Source organism: Siniperca chuatsi, linkage group LG23 (genome assembly GCF_020085105.1).
Source record: "Siniperca chuatsi isolate FFG_IHB_CAS linkage group LG23, ASM2008510v1, whole genome shotgun sequence".
NCBI lineage: Eukaryota > Metazoa > Chordata > Actinopteri > Centrarchiformes > Sinipercidae > Siniperca > Siniperca chuatsi.
In genome coordinates, this window is record NC_058064.1 from 11693265 (window position 1) to 11712148 (window position 18884).

The following is an 18884-nucleotide window of genomic DNA, read 5'->3' on the forward strand; positions in this document are numbered from 1 at the left end:
GGGGCTTGCTCTGGTTGGGGAAATGGTTGAAGTTGAATATTGACAGCGAGCTGTTGATGTAGCCCTCCAGGGTGTTGTTAGCGTGATCTCCATATGGGTACACAGAGAAAGACCAGTAAAAGACCAACTGTGGAATCATGTCTAAGTGCAAGGACCATGGCCTGTTGAGACAGAAGGACACCAAGGAAACATAGGAAAAGTGATATTAAGAAATATATACAGAGCTCTAGATGTGGCCTTATAGGCTATTTTCATTGTTTGCTTTGTTTTTTGTTTTTTTATAGTTTCTGGCATGTGCCTCTGCAGGCAGGGTCAAGGCAAATTTTGTATCCTTGCACAATGCATCTGGCAAGTAATAGAGATTCTAACGGCATGACATCATATGGTTTAATGCAGGAGAGCGACAGTTTCCCAAGAGATAAACCGCTTTTTCTTTGGCAAAGGCGACGTAGAAACAGGAGGAGTAATAGTTGGCAAGAGATCTTCAGAGTCAAGCCGTTCTCATAATCTGTCTTAGTCCGTGGCAGCTCTGTTATTGTGTGTCAGATTAGAAAGGATTCAGGATTAAACCACAATAACAATATAAATAACAATATAATTATCCCATTAACTTGAGAAACCAAATATTGTTGTGTTGAGTCATCTCAGCACACACAGATATTGTGATCTTGACTACTACAGCAGATAAAGTCAGATTCTGAGTGGCAATGCTTACACCTCTGACTGAGAAAACACAGTGGCTCAGACTGCAGTAATGTGTGTTTTTTCAACACATTCCTGTTCTTTTTGGGCTTCAGTAATGATGCACTGTTGCTGCTCTTGGCTCAACTCAACCTTACGTGGAATAGAAAAAGTGTCTGGAACAAGTTGGTAAGCTCATATGTTTCAAGCTCCAATCAGATGAAGAGAGAGACTGTATTATGCACCGCCAGTAAAAAGAGAAACTTAACAGCAGCTGGAAATCTTGTGTTTGCTAACCTCAACCTCACCTTGGTGGTTTTAATTCTCATCTTGCTGCAGTGATGTCACAGTGTACTCCAGGCATTGTCAGTACACTGTGACATCACCATTGACTTTTATTACAGGTGCAACAGAGCACACTTCTGACAACATCAGAGGTGAAAGATACAGAGGTAAAATTAAATAAAACATACATTGGTAGAAAGTTTTTTATTAATCTTCAGAGATTTTTTTTAAAGACTTTGAAGTACAAGAGGAAAACTTATTTTTTATAAAACAATTTCACGGCATTGTATAAAACAAAAAGACAAGACAGATATGCATCGCCAGATATTGCTGGTATATGATACTGTTTACATACATGGTTATAGTACCATTGTTTAAATCACAAGGCGAGGCAATAATACAGCAGAGGTATTGATCTAAGATTTCAGCAATGACACAGGAGATTAAATTACTGTATCACCTTTATCACAGGATATATATAACGTGCAGGCAAAACGTGCAGTGCAGTGGTCATGGCACAGGACTGGAACTCTGTAATTAAAAAGTGCAAGACAGTATTCTAGATGTAAGTACATGCATAAAGAAAGAGACAGATTGTACTCACATCTTCAACTAAACCACTTCACAGGGCTGAGATTCATTCATTTAATTAAAAATATAGGTTCAACTGAACTGCATTTGGTGTAATGACAAAAGAGTGTTGTTTCAAACTTGTATTCATCAAATCTTTACATGGCATCCGCTCCAGTTTTGAACTGTCAAATAAATTCACTTGGCTGTACTGAAATTGAATCCCCACCTCATGCAATATAACGACATTTGAAAGTCTTAAAGAGGTAAAGGTATTTTCAGGCACATTTAGACGTCCATGTCTATTCTAACTCCTGCTATCTCATCACTTGTTTAACATTGTGAGCTGTTTGACGGATCACTACAGCTCTTTAGTTCTAGTAACAGAGATGGACAACATTGCATTCAAAAGTGGTATAATTGTGTATATAATAATACTGATATTTCATGACAGCATTAAATTAAAACAATCACCTGGCAGCAGCACTTGTTGGTTACATGGAGGCCACAGCAGGTAGCTTAATGGATGGAGCGAGACACACTGCAGTGCTGATGTAGCTAAGCTAAAAAATTTGATGTAGTCATAAAACTGGAAGACACTTAAAACAAGTAAAAATATCCATCAAATGTTTTGACAAAAAAACTCAAGGTCTACACACTAGCTTTTTCCGGAGCTTTCAACCATACATGTACTGTATCTTACGTTCTAGGCCAACACGAATGGGAACAGCAGCTACTGGGCTCACATGTCAACTGACTCATCTCCATGACAAGTGAGCAAATTTCTTTCATCTGCTGATGAAGACCATGTGATATGGTTGAAAGAAAAAACTAGTAAGTGGACATTGAGTTGGGATTGTTTTGTTGTTTTTCATTCTTAATCCACCAAATGGTTGGTGCTATTTAGTGTGAAGCTTCAAAATGTGAGGCACTGATTCCTGAGGAAGATCTTGTAGATCAAAAACGTTGCCTTGAAAAGAGGATTAAACTATTTATTTGGAGCTTAACAGTGTGCAGTTGTTTCTCCTTTGTGCACTGATTTGACATCCCTTGTTTCACTAGGAAAAGACACTCTTAGAGGTGATAGAGGACAGATACACTGTTCTTTTTCCTTTTACATGCTTTGGTCTGACATACGCCAAACACAATGAGGGAGTCCAGAGTATGAGGACAGTAGACAGAGGTGAAAAGTAGACAACAGTGGTTTCTCCTTTCTTTGTCCAACAGCCCCTTAAGAAACTTCAGATGTCTTCTTCCTTACTGGTTGCTACACATTTTCCATAACTAAAGTCCACACCTTGTTTCGGGTCTTAGTTCTGTCACCACCGGTACACAAGGTGTTGGATCGGTGTTTAAACAGATGTGTGTAGGTGCTGCAAAAAACTGGGTAGTCATGTATATACAGTTTCAGGGATGAACATGTGACAGACCTAGAAAGGTCTGATCTCTTCTTCCATACGTTTTCATCTACTGTCAGAAATTAAGTTCCAGCTCGTCCTTCGCCGCGTTCTCCTCTATGTGCTCGAAAGTCTCGTCATAGACTGGTTTCAAACGTTTGGTCACCAGCTTGAGGTTGGTCTCATGAAGGATAACCTGGGTCAAGTATTTCTCTCGTTTGATCTGTTCTTTGACAGCGTATGGGACGTCTGGGATCATGTAGGACAGGATGAACTTGGTAAGGTAAACAATGTGCTGTGAGGAGAAGAAGAAGAAACCTCCATTAATGTGTTTTAATAATTGACATTTTCATAATAATTTTTTTTGTGTCAGGGAGATTTACTGTTATGTTCATACCCACCTCTACAACAATTATAAAAGCCATTTTGGCAGCGATCACATGCCAGTAGTAGATATTGTACTCATACTGCCTGGGGTGCCCGGGAGGATACCGAAAATCTCGATACCTAAAAAAGAAGCGTTTCCTTCAGAACTCAAACAAGATTTTCCACATCTTATCTTATTTTTTTTCAAATGTCTGCATATGAAGTTGTATTTTGTCCATTATCTCTGGTCATTTTTGCAATTCACATAAATAAACATGTGAGACATTGTGTGGAAGCTGGATAGCTGGCTCTGCTCAAATGCAACATACCACTGTGAAACTCAAGAGTTTTGTCTCTCTCAAGATGTTATATATGTATTTAGGGAATAATTAATCACATGACTATTATCAAAGTGGAATCATGTATGTGTTCTTTCTTGTATAAAAAAAATCAGAATTTTGTCTAGACTTTTATAACCAAAATTCAGTGCAAAAGTGTTCACATTTGTGAAAGCAATAGCTATGAAAACAAAAGAATACATCTTTGTACCTGCAGGTTGCGATGTTGTCAGTTGTGTTGAGGGGCCTGCTTTTGTCGGCGAAGTCGCTGGTATTGAATATAGACAGCGAGCTGTTGATGTAGCCCTCCATGGTGTTGTTAGCGTGATCTCCATATGGGTACACGGAAAAAGACCAGTAGTAAACCAACCGTGGAATCATGTCTGATGTAAAAGCAATGATCATGGCCTGTTGAGACACCAGGACACCAAGTAAACGTAGTGAAAGCAGAAAATTGATCCTCAGCGCTATTGTCACAATTGTGATCAATATAATTTTTATAGTTTCTGGCATGTGCCTCTGCACCAACCAGGTATTTGCATACTTGCATAATGCGTCTGGCATGAGTCATTGCTTAAATAAGAACACCTGTACTCTTGTAAAACTTGTACTGTTTTTGCAGATTTTTTGACAGAGAGGTGTAGATTCGACTATATGGTCTTTTTTAAATCTGTAGTTTGTGATTGTTGTATTTCACTGGACTGCATTATATTGAGAAACTGACAAAGAAAGTTTATTATGCTTTCCAAAGTAAGATTTACTGAGGCGTTGTTGCATTCAATTTTACAGCTATACCTAATTAACCAATAACTCAGTGTAAACAGTAACTTACATTTGTTGCAACAGCCAAGATGGCGATGCCTTGAAGAATGGGCTGCCAGGCCCCGATATCCTGGGCCTTCTCTGGCACGTTGCGGCGATACTGAGTGGTGATTTTCCAAGCATCAACCCGAATCTCAAACAGGTTGTTGACCAGAGCCAGGATGGGAGCCAGAGGGAAGGAGGCCACAAATAGGGTCACAAAACCAAATTGGATGACTGTAAGAGACAAGATACATGTATAAAAAACACAGGCACTGTCGAGACTACCCAGGATTCAGTTGCACCAGGTATTTGTTTATTGATTACTTATTGTGTGTAAATTCCCTCATACATTCTTAGTTACTTACTAGCTAGTGTCAAACTAGTTTACTAAATCAGGTTACACCATTAAAACTTTTACCATTAAAAAAGAATGTCTTAGCTAGTAAGACCTTAGTAAAGTACATATCGGTTGCTAGTAAATGGACTGTACTTGTATAGCACCTTTCTGACTACTCAAAGCGCTTCAACTACATATCACATTCACCCCATTCACACACTGATGGCAACTGTTCATAAGTTGGAAGACTAATCATTCACACACACAATTTGGGGTTCAGTGTCACTGACGACATGTGGGCTGGGGGAAGCTGGGATCGAACCGCATATTTCTCCTCTTACCTGTAGTGCTGTTTATCCATCGAGATTGTTTTGGTGTGAGTTGCTGAGTTTTGGAGACATCGGCCGTAGATATGTCTGCATTTTTTTAATATAATGGGACTATGTGGCACTCGGCTTATGGAACTATCGGTAGAAAGAAAATAGTTCCTACATCAAACTGCTCACAACAAATCTGTGGATTATCTTGAGGAACCGGGTCATGATTCCTGGAAAGAGATGTTGCTATTGAGATCTTCAAATGTATTTTTTTTTGGTGCTTTGAGCACCAAAAGCTGAGTGCCATATAGTCCCATTATATTCAAAAAAGGCAGACATCTTTAAAACTGATATCTCCAAAACTGGGCAAGTCACACCAAAACAATCTAGATGGATAAATAGCACTACAGGTAAGAAGAAAAATATATGTTTTTGATTTTTGGGTGAACTGTCCCTTTAAGTAGGGATGAGCGAGTACACCATTATCTGTATCTGTATCTGTTCAACCAACTAAATAATCTGTGTTCGTATCAGTACTCAGAATGGGTGGGGCTTAAACCAGAAGTAGGCAGGATTCATTTACAGAAGCCTCAGAATTGAGCTTCAGAGCAATGTTTTTGATCACAAGAGTAAGAGAACTATGTACAGTTTTATCGTAGAAAAGGTTTCAGTCGTAGTCATCTGGACACTGTTTTCAAAATCAATACGTTTCGGCTCCCATCCGGAAGTCATTCTCAATTGTCAATTACGTATTCTGAAACCTTTTCTACGATGGAACACTCCTGGACGAATGAGGGACTACACCGTCTTGTTATGTACGGTTTAAAAAAATAAAATAAAAGTTGCTATATTTACGAGTACAGATATTGACAAATTTTACTCTTGTGATACTCGTGCTCGTACATCATCAATGAGTACCGGATACTCATTTCAGCAGAGTACTCGCTCAACCCTACCTTTAAGAACAGCTTGTGCAAGCAGCGCCATGTGTGCAGCTCTAAATGTGGCAGACAAAGGGACTTATTTTTCTCTACTTACCCATCTCAAGATATTCATAGAACAGTCCTAGTTTTGAAACAGGCTGGAGCTGGTAGTCTTGCTCCCAGCGAGGAATCACCTTCTCTGAGGTCCGGGTGCAGTAGCGGAAAATCAAATTCTTCACCCACCTGTGGAGGGGTGGAAGAGATCAAATACAGTAACGGTGACTGTGACTCAGTATGACAATGGAGAGTTGGTGTATGATTAGCGCCGTGGCCTTGACACCTGTTGTAAGCAGCAGATTAACTTATGTTCACTGGAGACATGCTGCATCTATAAGCTGCCATTTTGTTACTTAATTGGATTACTTGTTTTTTATATTTGACAAAAAATTGGTCTTAGATTCTGACTTCTTACGGTAGCAAGACCTCTTGGATGTTGTTCCAGATGGCTTTTCCACCCATGATGATAGAGAGCTGAGTTGTCAGCTCGATCAGACAACCACCAGGATCACACTGCAGGACAAAGAGATACAAAGCAAGAGTCATGAATAACAAGTAAGTAAATTTGACACATAACAGCTAGATGGACAAACTGTACCTCCTCGTTCCGGTATTTTCCCAAGAGATAAACAGGATCTCCAGGAAAGCCAACTGCTTTCCCTTTGGCGAAAGCGATGTAGAAACAGGATGAGTAATAGTTGACGAACTGAAAGAGGAACATCTTCAGAGTTAAGCTGTTCTCGTAGTCCGTCTTGGTCCGCGGAAGCTCTGTTATTGAGTGTCAGATAAGAAAGGGTTTAGGATTAAACCACGTTCAAGTCAGGAAAGGGCAGAAGTACGATTCCAACTCACCAAAGTCTGTGATCCAGATGGCGACCCGCTCATAGAGAATATTGAGGATCATAATTACAACAAAGCTGATGAGGGAGGCTGTGACAGAAGTGGCCATCTGAGGCGTCACATACTCCTTTAAGGGTTCCAGCTCCTTCAGGGTTTGAGCTCTGAGTTGAGCTGAGAAGGCAAAAAATGCAGCAAGGCGGTAGACAGTGATGGCCACAATGGATACCAAGATCAACAGAATCTAAAAGACAAAATGCAGTTAATGATTAATGTGTATTCTGTTTTGAAATGGAAAAAATAGGTAATGCTTTATTTTATGGGTCTGTCATTTCTGAATAAATTCCTAATTATTTCCCAGCTGAACATGCAGAAATACGTAATTTGTCTACATGCAAACATACAATTCAATACATATGGGTAGTTAAGTCTCCAATAATAAATAATTAATAAATGTATATTTATATTAAATTGGCCTTTTTTTTTTAAAGAAATGAGCATTTCCCCAATAATTAGTACTAAATTACATATTCATTCAGACATTATTATTATTATATTATTATTTATTATATTATTTATACAGAAAATTCTCAGGAAGTTGTTAGTGAATTACAAACCAGTAAAATAAAGTGTTAGCAAGAAAAATAAATTAAAAGAAAAATGGCATTTATTTACATTACCCAGAATAAGACCGTCCCAACTCCTATCGACACCCGAACACATCGTCCACAGGCTGTAAAAGGCACTTTTTCTTTTACCTAGATCACAAACAAACACTATGAAATACTGGACTTTAACAGCAAGACGTAAAACATATTTTTTGAACAACGTATCTCTAAATAGTACCTTTCAAACTAAGTAGAAAATCTGGTTGCATCCATATTTAAAACCCATCTTAAATTTGACTGTTTTGTGACCATAGAACTAAAGAGTAAACCAGTTTTCTGACTATGGGATACAGCATGAGCCGGAAAAAAGTCTGTGTGTGTGATTTACCCCTGTGATAGGGTTTTTCCTCTCATAGATACACTTGGCTTCATATTCTGGGCGAGGTGGCTCTTCCTGCTCTAGAAACTCCACAGTGTCCCACTGGTACTCCAGCTCTGCCTGGTAGCGTTTCCAAAACTCCAGGAACAAAGTTACTACAGCCAGAAAATGAACAGGAGCAGGAAAAAACAAGCAGGGCAATAATGAGAGAGAAGGAAACAACATAAATTACATAACACTGTATATTATGTTAAAAAAATACATATTGTTTTACCTTGAATAATGCCAAAGACGAGGACAAAATAAACATTTCAAATTGTAAGTTGTAAATACAGTTTGAGTCTAAGCTGGGGGTATTTGCATGCCTGCATACGCTCTGTGGAAGTGTTTTGTGAAATTGTATAAAACTTACCCCAGATTGACATGAAAACCGCAAATACCAGGGTTCCAAAGTTATCAAACATACAAAGTTTCTACAAAGATGGAGAAAAAAGAGAAATATTGAGGTCAAAATTGTCACAGATCTTTCCTGCTTACATGCAAATCAGTTCAAAACTCTTGCTGTGCCACTGGGGATAACAGCAGCCACACACATATGAATATGGAAATTCTGCTACTGCATCATGTTCTGGTGCAGTAATAACTGTCAACAATGAAAGCAAACCTAAGTAACTTTTGCTGAACAGCGACCACTATGGCCTCAAGTGACAATTATGGAATAAAGTTAAATGCTAACTCATATCGTAACAGTAGCACAAGTAGAGAAAAATCCTAAAGTCAGTGAGCTGAGTAATGTCTGTTATACATTAGCTAACATTTGCCACTGTAAGCTTATACCAGTCCAAATCAGGCTGCAGCGGCAAAACCCCTGAGCGTACTGAAATGAGCAAGGGTGCGTTTTATTGCTAATGAAATCAACTGTTCATTTCTAAGAGAAATAATGTGTTATTTATTTTTTCAAAAGTTACATAGTCTCGCTTTAAATGTTCAGAACCACAGGTGAAAGTATTTCTCAAACAAATGTGTTTAATTAACAACTTATACCACCTTCTGTACCTATTTTCACATTTGTAAATGAATGATGCATATTACTTTTAGAATGAAATACAAGACTTTTGCCTCTGAAACATGCAACATATGTACCAAATTTAGAAAATAAACAAGGAGTTCTGATTCCAAATTACATACAGTTGTCATATCGTTCAAATGATATGACATAATATTTGCTGACATGAAAGTAAAATCATATTATTATAATATATTAACTATCAAGAAACCCTTTGATATTAGACAGATTCTTTTTTAATTGCATATTGAGCGACATTAGTGGGAGGAAACATTGTGAAAAACAGTGTAGAAACACATTCAGATTTACAGTTGAAATAAAATAAAACTGACTTTCGAAGCTTCACAGGTGCTGTTCAACCTCCAGTATTGGCATTCCCTGTCGCACTGTGGACACATCACAATTTCCCCTCCAATTTTTGGGTCGCACACCTCTTTGCTGCAGTATTTTAAACACAGAACAGAGATTATTAGACAGGGACATTTATAAAAACGAAGCAAAGATAAACAGCAGGGTAAAAAAATAGGCATAATGAGGATTTGTTATACTTTAATAATATAGATTAATTAAACATCATATATACTTAATTTATTTACAAGTTCATCATTCAAAATCTCTTTTTAGTGAGTGTCTACAAGGAAATGTACCTCCAGGTGCTGGTGTCTTGAGTCTTGTATCCATAAATGAAACAACCCAGTCCCACAACAGCAGCCAGAGCGAGCATTATTGTGTAGAAACCTAACCAGGCAAAGTAAATACCGATCTTCTCCCCATAATACTTCCTGAGTAAAAAAACATTAGTTTTTTAATAACTACTGTGGCTGACACACACAAAACTCAATTTGCAAGGACAAAGAAATTTTGTTCCTGTTTGAACACACAGGGAAGGTAACTGCAGTCCAGCACAATACACAGGACTAAAGACTTCTAATTCTAGTAGTTTAAGTTCATTTTTGTGAAGTAAACATAAATGATTGTGTTCACCTTATGAGGTCAAGTGGTTGCATCTTGTAGAAGCTTTTGGGATGAGCCCATTCTTCATAGAGCAGAAATCTCTCGTTGGGGCAGCCCTCATCTTTGGACTTGACATTGAACCTGCACTGAAATAGCCAACAGGGATAAAAAACAAAAAACAAAGGACATTTTCAGTAAATGTTTTCTTCAATAATAGCATGAAACTATGCAAGTAGTATCACTATTACAAACTGAAACCAACATACACCACATCTAATATGTCTTCAGTAAAAGACAAAACATATAGTTTCACAGCCAGACTAAAAATGAAAGGAAGTTACGTCATGGAGGGGATAGGCTGCTTTGTACACGCCACCATCCAGCAGTTTAGTGATGCCAAACTTCTTTATGCTCCCTCGTATTTCATAGGGGGCACGACTCAGGATGTAATACGCCTGGAAGAAGAAGATGTTTTTAATCTTTGTGTTCGAGTTATCTTTAATCTGAAATATAAAAAGAACTGACTGCAACAACGTGAGACAACTTGCCATCCTGCTCCTCATGGACGGCGTGAAGAAGGCGTCTTTGTTGCTCATGTGGAAGTACTCCAGACGGTCTTTCTCAAAGGGGGCGGTGAAGAACTCGGCCTCCTTGCCAATCAGGTCTTCGTTGGGGTAGAAGTGCTTGGTGATGCAGGAGAAAAGGCGCCACGGGGAGGGCTGGGAGGACAGGTCGTTGGGCTGGATGGGAAGCTTGATGTGCAGGACCTCGGCGTAGGTGCACAGCACGTCCCATGGCATGTGGACTTTCAAAAACAGCTCTTTCTCATCTACCACCTGCCGAACACAAAGACGGATCGTGTCAAGTATGAGATACAGTAAGAGAAACCTTCCAAAAAGGTGTTGTGTGCAATCTACTTACAGATTGAGTTGCCTCCAGCTCCAGTCCCATCTTCATCAGGCTGGCCTCAAAGTACTCTCGCCGTCTCTACAGAGGAGAACACAGAAAAGAGTTTCAATGAGCTTCTGGTTTTAATGCTCGCCTCAGCTCTCTGGCCATTATGATTAAATTTCTTTTCTGAAATTATATACATGACTTATGTGTAAATACTGTTGGCATTTGTCTGCCAAGTGTATACACACAGAAGCATTTAATTTAGATAAATCTGACAAACGCACTGAATTAGTATGAAAAAGTATGAAACATATTCCAATAATAGAGAATTTAGCACATCAAAATGCTCAGGAACAATGAATACAATAATTAAGACTTCTTGTTCCAACTGCTTTTAAACTTTTTGATGAGTTATTTGATTAGTTGGGATCATTATCATCCAAGGCAATTAAGTCTTTCTGAATGAATACAAACAAATAATGTCACTTAACCCCACTATCAGTCCCATTCAAAGGAATACCTTTGAGGTTGACAAAGCAAAAGTCAATGTTTGTTTTAGTCAACCCTGTTTTCATGACACACAGGAAATACCAGAAGTGTGTGAAAATTTAGACCAACATAATCAAATATTTAAAAAACGGTTTAGCATCATTTTAAGCTAACAATTTAGATATCTGAAGTGAACCACGCCCTTCCAGCAGTCAGAGCAGAAAAAGGGTTTTGCAACTTCTGTTTGACCTAGGTTTAGCTCTGTAAAAACAAAGTAAAGGGAGTGTCTGGTAGAGACTGTTGTGCCTCTCATCCCTGACTGGATTTAGTTTGCTTTGGGATGATTATGAATGAGGAATTGCCTCAGTCCCAGTGGATCTGTGGTGAAGAAGCTCATGAGCTCTGACTTGCAACAACTCTACCAGCTGGCCTTTTCCCAGGAACTGGCTGAAACTGGATGATCAGCTTCTACACTTGATCTCCTGTGAGTTGCAGGGCACCACTTGGAGGTTACGATTGCAACACTGTAGGTAACAGTCTCTGAGGTCTGTGAATCTACAGTATTGTGTAGTTTTGTGATGATGTATAAAAAAGTAGGTGGTATGTTAAATATTCAGCTGAACTAACACATAGTTAGACAAATAATAATAACATAGTTCAAGTTTAGATAAGGAGACTGATCAGATTAGAATTTTCTTGGCAAGGTTTTGGTGGTTTAAGTGAAGGAGTAACGCTCTTCATTTCCACAACTTCCCTCAAGGCACGTAGCCTGCAGCTGTACTGAACAACTCACTATTAGAATGTGTGTTGAATACGAAATACAGCAGAGAGGAACTATGAAAACAATGTATGCTCAGCTGTTCCCCTTCCTGGATAATTAAAGGTGAATGCATTATTGTGCACACTGTGCTGAATATACACTGGCATGAGTAATTAATTTAAAGTCATAGACTGTCATCCCGCTGCAAATAAAAACTCCCTTTACAAATAAGCAAGAGTTAATACGGTTGGTATGTGTCATTAAACATACAAGGCATATCATATTCGACTATATATTTTCTTAGAGGTAGTAATGAATATTTATATCTCATTTGCTTTTCAGTTTGACTCTGTTGTGTTATGTTTGATTCACTGTGTTATAATGAATTTGTTTTGCATACAATTCATGTCATTGCTAGACTTTTATTGAGCAAATCTGACTTTAAAGTAAGTTTTAATGCGAAAACTACAATTAAACACAATGGTTTCCTTTAATGGAAATAGTGTGTTATGTTCATTAAGAGAAATGATTTGCTACCAAACCTTGATGTAAAAACTCAAAATTTAAGATTCAATACTTAATTGTCATCATTGTCATATTGTCATTTCTTGTCATTTCAGTGTTCCAGTAGCTTGGGGATTTGGGACGCTGATCAGTTTATTGCATATCATCCCCCTCCTCTCTCTCCCCACATTTCCTGCCATATCTCTAATGTACGCTATTTAATAGAGGCAAAAAATACTTTAAAAACCCCCGAAACAATCAGTTCAAAATTATTTGGAAAATGAGAGACCTACCTTGCGCCGCTGGTACGTGTGCCTCTTCTCAAATTCCTTCTTGTCCTCATCTTCATAGACCAGGATGAAGTCGATCCTCCTCACACCATCATTGAAGAATAAGGAGTCGGGTTTGCCATTAAACTCTGCCTGAGGGCAAAAACAAGGCTTATCAGGTAACTCTGTGGCCTGAAACTCGTACTCCTCTTCCTCCATGGTGCCGTACATGATGTACAGAGAGAAGAGAGAAAGGCTTGTGCGTGGACGGTCTGCGCAGAGATACTAACCTTGACTTACTTAACTGTGATCTGGGCCATGCAGGAAAAGTGGGAAGAGTCAACAAGCATTATGATACCCGCCCTTCAGCTCTCTCTCTCTTTCTCTCCACACAATCAGACTTGTGACACAACAAGGTATTAATAAAGCTCTTGCAAGCATGTGTACCTACTTGCATGATTCAGTGACTTCAATAACTAAATAATTTGCCTTGAGAAAAGCAAGAAAAGGTTCTTTTGGCTACAATTTTCACAGTTTGACAACTTTATTAAAACAACCAATCAGTCAATCTACACCCGATACACTTTGAGAACATCTGATTGATATGCTGCTTCTGCAGCTGACAAACATTGTTGTGTTGACTCACCAGTTGTGCTTTGGCCACTGTTGCTCCTTCTTTAATACTTTGATATGTTGGTAAAAACTCCTCAGGGTAAACTGAAAAACAGACACAACACATAAATGGGAATACAGACATGATAATGATGATCAAAGAAACCCCAAAACTAGATGGATATTTACTTGAGCCCAAGTGATACATTAGCAGGCTAATATTATCATGTTGTTATCACAGATATATCATCATCATTATAGTATGTTCAGGTATGCAAAAATTAACTACAGCTTTTGCTGGCTTTATATGTATATGTATATTAAATCTGATGTAGTTTTGTGATTTTCTTTAGTTATTTAATACAGTAATAAATTCAATGATATTTATTGTTCAAAAGTTTGTCTTTTACTGTTACTGTCATTTGTGATAATGAGGTTTATTGTTCAACTGTAAAATATCTTTACTCAGATATATAAGGCCTGCTGCTCTGTTATAAGCCTAGCTGCAGATTTCTACAAATCTGAACATTTATTAATTTCTAAAAGTTAAATATTTTCACCATGCATGATCTTATGAAGGCAACACTATCATAAGTGCCAAACGAATGCAATAGTGTGTAAACATCTCAAATGATCTGACAAAATGAGGTTAGTTGAGGTTGTTGTGAACAGTTTACTCACCTGAGACTATAAGTCAGAAAAAAATCATAGATGTATTGTAAGACCAACTGCCACTGGTATTTTATTGTACAAATAGTTTATAGATTATTGATAGTGTGCTGGATTGTAAAAAGTTATTATTGTAAGGACAAAATGTTCTACAATATGGTGTACATTTGTATTTAAACTATAGCCTGATAAAATGTACATTTATGATCATCAAAAGTGCAACTAGACTATAATTGATAAAACACACACAGTATATTGTTCCAGTGGTATTTCTAACTTCCTTTCGTAGAAGGCAATTATGTGGTCAGCTGAACTGGAACAGCTGAAAGCTGACAGCTGAAACTTTGACAGATGCTAAGTGACACATTAAGTACGACACACTTATGTGTTTACATAAATTAAAAAGGAGAGCTGCTGAGAGATTGTTATCAGATTTGTATTAGTTTCAATTATCAATATCAGTATTGGCCTCAAACATCCAGCATCAGTCAGGCTCTGATATGTACCAAAACTTCTTTTAAACCCAAACTCCAACACTGTAAGTAAGGAGTAATATAACCTTTTATTTTCATGAAATTCTCATGAAAATTGTAATTCTTAGTAACCTTTATGAAGTGTTTTTAGCCATGCTGGCAGTGTGGCCCTAGGCGTAGCAATGTCGGTCTGTCAGTCAGTCCAACACTTTGATCCACATTTTTAATTTGTCCAATACTTTGGTTTATGACCTGCAAAACTAATGACATTCCCATCAGCCTCAGCTGTACTTTGTGTTTAGTGTTAATTAGCTAATGTTAGCATGCTAACACGCTAAACTAAGATGGTGAACATGGTAAACTTTAGCATGTTAGCAGTGTCACTGTGAGCACGTTAGCTAAGTGCAGCCTCACAGGGCTGCTAGCATGGCTGTAGACTCTGTCTTGTTTAATCTTTCTTTGCCAGTGAAGGTGCTGCTGACCTTACACGTCACTTCACACTCATACACTCACACCTGGAAACTGACCAGGACAATATTCATGTTCTACCTCAGTGGTGCTCACTGCAGCAGCACAGACTTTATTTCCAAAACAGTCAGAGGGTTTGAACCGGTGACCCTATTGTTACAAGCCAGTTTCCCCAGACGTCATGCTGGTGTTGCTGCTTATTTTTACTGCTTGCGCACAATTTCCCACTCGCTACAATGTTACATTATTTCCTGGAAAAAGAAAAGAAACAGGTCACCACCACAGACTGTATAAAACCGTCACCACCTATGTACTGCAGTGTGATCAACACTCTGCCCATTTAGTTTTCCCAAATTCTCATTTAGAAATCTGCATTCAGTATTCACACCACTGCCCACATCAAAACTAAACAAACACAAACAATATTTTCTGTATGCACTACTGTTATATGCCTAATTGTTGTATTATAAATGCCTTTTTTTTTTTACCAAACAGATGACACCACATCCAATACGGAAAGTCCTGTAATATTTCCATATACAGAGCAGATCACTATGAGGAAACTAACTGAAAACAGATGTTGTTTTCAAAACACTGGCCATAGTAACACCCTGGGAAACTTAACTGTGGAATCACTGCTCATCAAATAAGGCTTTCCTTTAACAAATTCTTCTACCAGCCCAACAGTCAGACTCTAACAAAGCTTGTTATGCTAGAAAGTCACTAAGCATTTTGATATAAGACATGCTGGTGAACCAGTAACAAATTAACCGCCAGTCCTTAATGCCTTAGATTCCAGCAGGTTATTAATAATAGCCTAACAGCCTGGCTTTTTAATATCCGACTCCTTTCACGTGTGAAAAATATGATACAAAGAAGGCTTTCCACCTTTATACTGACCTATTGCAGGCCAAAATCCTCACAGTAAACTGTATTATCACATGTAAGGTAAGGATCTGATGTATTTGAGGCTTTGATGTGTTAAAGGAAAATGTCAATTCCCTCTTGTGTGTTTTAGTTGCTTGCTGCGGACTGTAGGTCATACTGTACTACCTACATTTTCAAATATAATAAAACAAATAATCTGTGCACCAGCTACTGAGTCATTAAACCCAATGGAACCTCTGCAACCTACAGTGAGTCAGTCAGTATGATTCTTTTGAAAAGCATGTTAAAGCTATGCTCACAAGCTGTCTTCAATAAAACTCTGCTTTCTCGCCACAGCCCATCCAGCCAGCGCTCACTTCCTCTCTAGAGAACATCCTCCGTACCAACTCACGAAATAATAAAACAGACCAAACAAACAGAAAAAAAGCAGCATTATTTAACAGAAACAGCTGTACTAAACTGGATTTATACAGGTGCATGATACACATTTTATTCGATCTAAGGGCTAACATTTAAACACTTAACTATTCAAGTGTAAAGTCAGCCACAGCCAAGTGTCCTTCTCGCCATCTGACAGGAAATTATTTTCTGCATTTCATCCTGTTACGTCTTTCACAGGAGCAGCTCTAAGATCTTGCTTCAGTATTAGCAGTTAGTGCCTATAACTGTATGTTTTGCATGACGGATATTTGGGAGGAATTCTTTCCAAAAATTGTCTGACAGAAAGGGAGAAATTTCCCCTGCCTCTGGGGGAGGAGAAACTATGTGCAGTGCTGGCTGCTTAATGTGTCACTTCCTCCCACAACAAAAAAGACAACCAGTATATATAGGCAGATAAAATAAATACAGTATACTTGTACTTACCATCTTTGCCACCATCTCATCTTTTTAAAATTTCACAAAAAACATCTCTTTATTGTATTCTTTCATCAGTTAACACTTGTATTGTTTTCGTTTGTCTTGCATTGTTAAAATCACATTAAAATGTAACAATACTAACCTGATTACTTACATTACTTAAATATATTTCATCTATCTATTTCATTGTCTATCATAATTAGCGTTGTGCTTTTGCAACACATGTCAAATGTCATGCCAGAAAAGCCTACTGAATTGAATTGAATTGATTCATTTTCATTCAAACAGCTTTCTCCATACTATGCAGTGACCTACAGTAACTGTCAGATCTGTGTTAAGATAAAAAACAGTGTTGGGTACATGTTAAAAATCAGACTTCCTGTATCACCATAGTGTGCATTTTGCACATTATTAAGCTGAAACAAACAACATAAAAGTATCATCTGTTTTTCTGCTGTTATCACATGCTGCAACAAAATGGGAACATTAATAATTAATTAAGAGATTATAGGCTCCATTAAACAGAGTGCACTTTGACATGCCCACTGTGATCCAGTGTGAAAAGCACTGTTTATTTCTGTATAACAAGACACAAGAGAGCTCATAACATACAAGCCTGTGAGCTAACAGCTTTACAGACACTGCAACAAACCCGACTGTTGATGCAGGTTTCTATGCTTCTATTCCAGAGTTATGGTTTCAGTTTGTGGTGCAGAGATGTAATCAGCTCTAGCCTCTAAAGTTGTAGCCTTTAAAGGAGCCACATTAGGCATCTATGAAACAAACAGGGATTCCTGCTGTGGAGTTCTTTTAAACTGTTGGCTGCCCAATATCTGTTTTCTCCATTAATCTGTATTGCAGATATGGTGTGAAAAATACGTTAACCACACCCCTGCTGGTTGTTCTGCTTCACATGCCATGTGCATGGTCTGAACGTGAAACAGACTCCTAGTGCATGTCAGTGTTTATTATTATTATTATTATTATTGTTATATATTATTGGATTATTATAACTGGTGTAATTACATTTAAGCAGCATTTTGGATGCAGCTCATTTTAACACGCCTACTTTAAACACTGATGAGTGGTTTATAAAACCGAAGCACATTTTTTAAATTGACCACATGTTTTGTATTTGATATGAATGTGTATCCTCAATGTGACAGTAACTCAATTTATATAAGTATATGTAGTGGAGCATAAATAACAGCACCCACCACTTTTAAGCAACTTTAAACGTTGTTAAAAAAAATGTCAACACCCACTAAAGCATCAGTTGAGGACAAACTATAAAATAGAGCAGTGATTAATAAGTGCTAACTTTCCCAGAGATGAGCATGGCTTTTATTTTAAGCATCCCAGATAGGAATAAAATCCAGACAGTGCACATGACCCCACACACCATGCGCACCAAGACAACAGATCTCATGTGGAAGATAAAGCTGTTGTCTCACCAGCTTCCTCGTCTATCATGTCTTGTTGGGTATCACCGTCGAACTCCTCTGTCTCAGACATGGAGTCCATCTCTAAAATGTCGTTGCCGCTCATAATCCTTGTCGGGGATCCAGTCACAAAGCGAAAAAAACGTTTTTAATAATTTACCGACAGCCTGCTGTATGTTACAGTAGCATTAAAGCGCAGCCCCGTCCTCCGCGCATTCTTGCTGTATTTCTCAACATTGAATCAGCCGCAAAAAGTTTCTGTCAAGTTGTGACATGAGAGAATGGAAATCAAACGGGTGGGGTCGGAGGCGGAGGAGGAGGAGGAGGATGTGTTCTTGCACATTTGACAGACCAAGTCAACACCCACTTTACTACATTCCTCAGAAGTTATGACTAGTGGTTTAGTATTCCAATTACAAAACACATGTGGCATCTAAGAGTATGTGGGGAAAAAAACTTTTATACTAGGCTACTTTTACATTGTTTTGTATGTTTTAAATGTTTAGGGATTTTCCAAACAAATCGCATATTTTTAAGCTGTGGTTTACTTCTTTTGTTTAAGATGTTATGCATTCAGGATGCACCAACACCAGGAACCATACCCCCATTACTGGCCTCACTGTGTACGTTGCTCCGTTA

The 18884-nt window shown here is 38.2% G+C and overlaps 1 protein-coding gene across 2 annotated transcripts; it reads right to left on the reverse strand.

The window, feature by feature from the left end:
* Window positions 1–1155: 1155 nt before the first annotated feature.
* Window positions 1156–18549, reverse strand: ano6 (anoctamin 6). Of its 2 annotated transcripts, XM_044185478.1 has the most exons (20): window positions 18258–18549; window positions 13482–13552; window positions 12860–12988; window positions 10841–10906; window positions 10468–10755; window positions 10261–10374; window positions 9950–10065; window positions 9613–9747; window positions 9298–9403; window positions 8312–8372; window positions 7909–8054; window positions 7593–7670; window positions 6928–7156; window positions 6674–6843; window positions 6491–6588; window positions 6134–6261; window positions 4470–4675; window positions 3849–4045; window positions 3335–3440; window positions 1156–3228 (listed from the first exon to the last, which is right to left on the reverse strand). In XM_044185478.1, exons 1-20 carry the CDS (start codon window positions 18349–18351, stop codon window positions 3010–3012), a joined length of 2757 nt encoding a protein of 918 aa, XP_044041413.1. In that variant the 5' UTR covers window positions 18352–18549; the 3' UTR covers window positions 1156–3009. The 2 variants fall into 2 exon arrangements, with proteins under 2 accessions (XP_044041413.1, XP_044041414.1); XM_044185479.1 differs by lacking the exon at window positions 18258–18549 and having other exon boundaries at window positions 12860–12984.
* Between the last annotated feature and the right edge of the window lie 335 nt (window positions 18550–18884).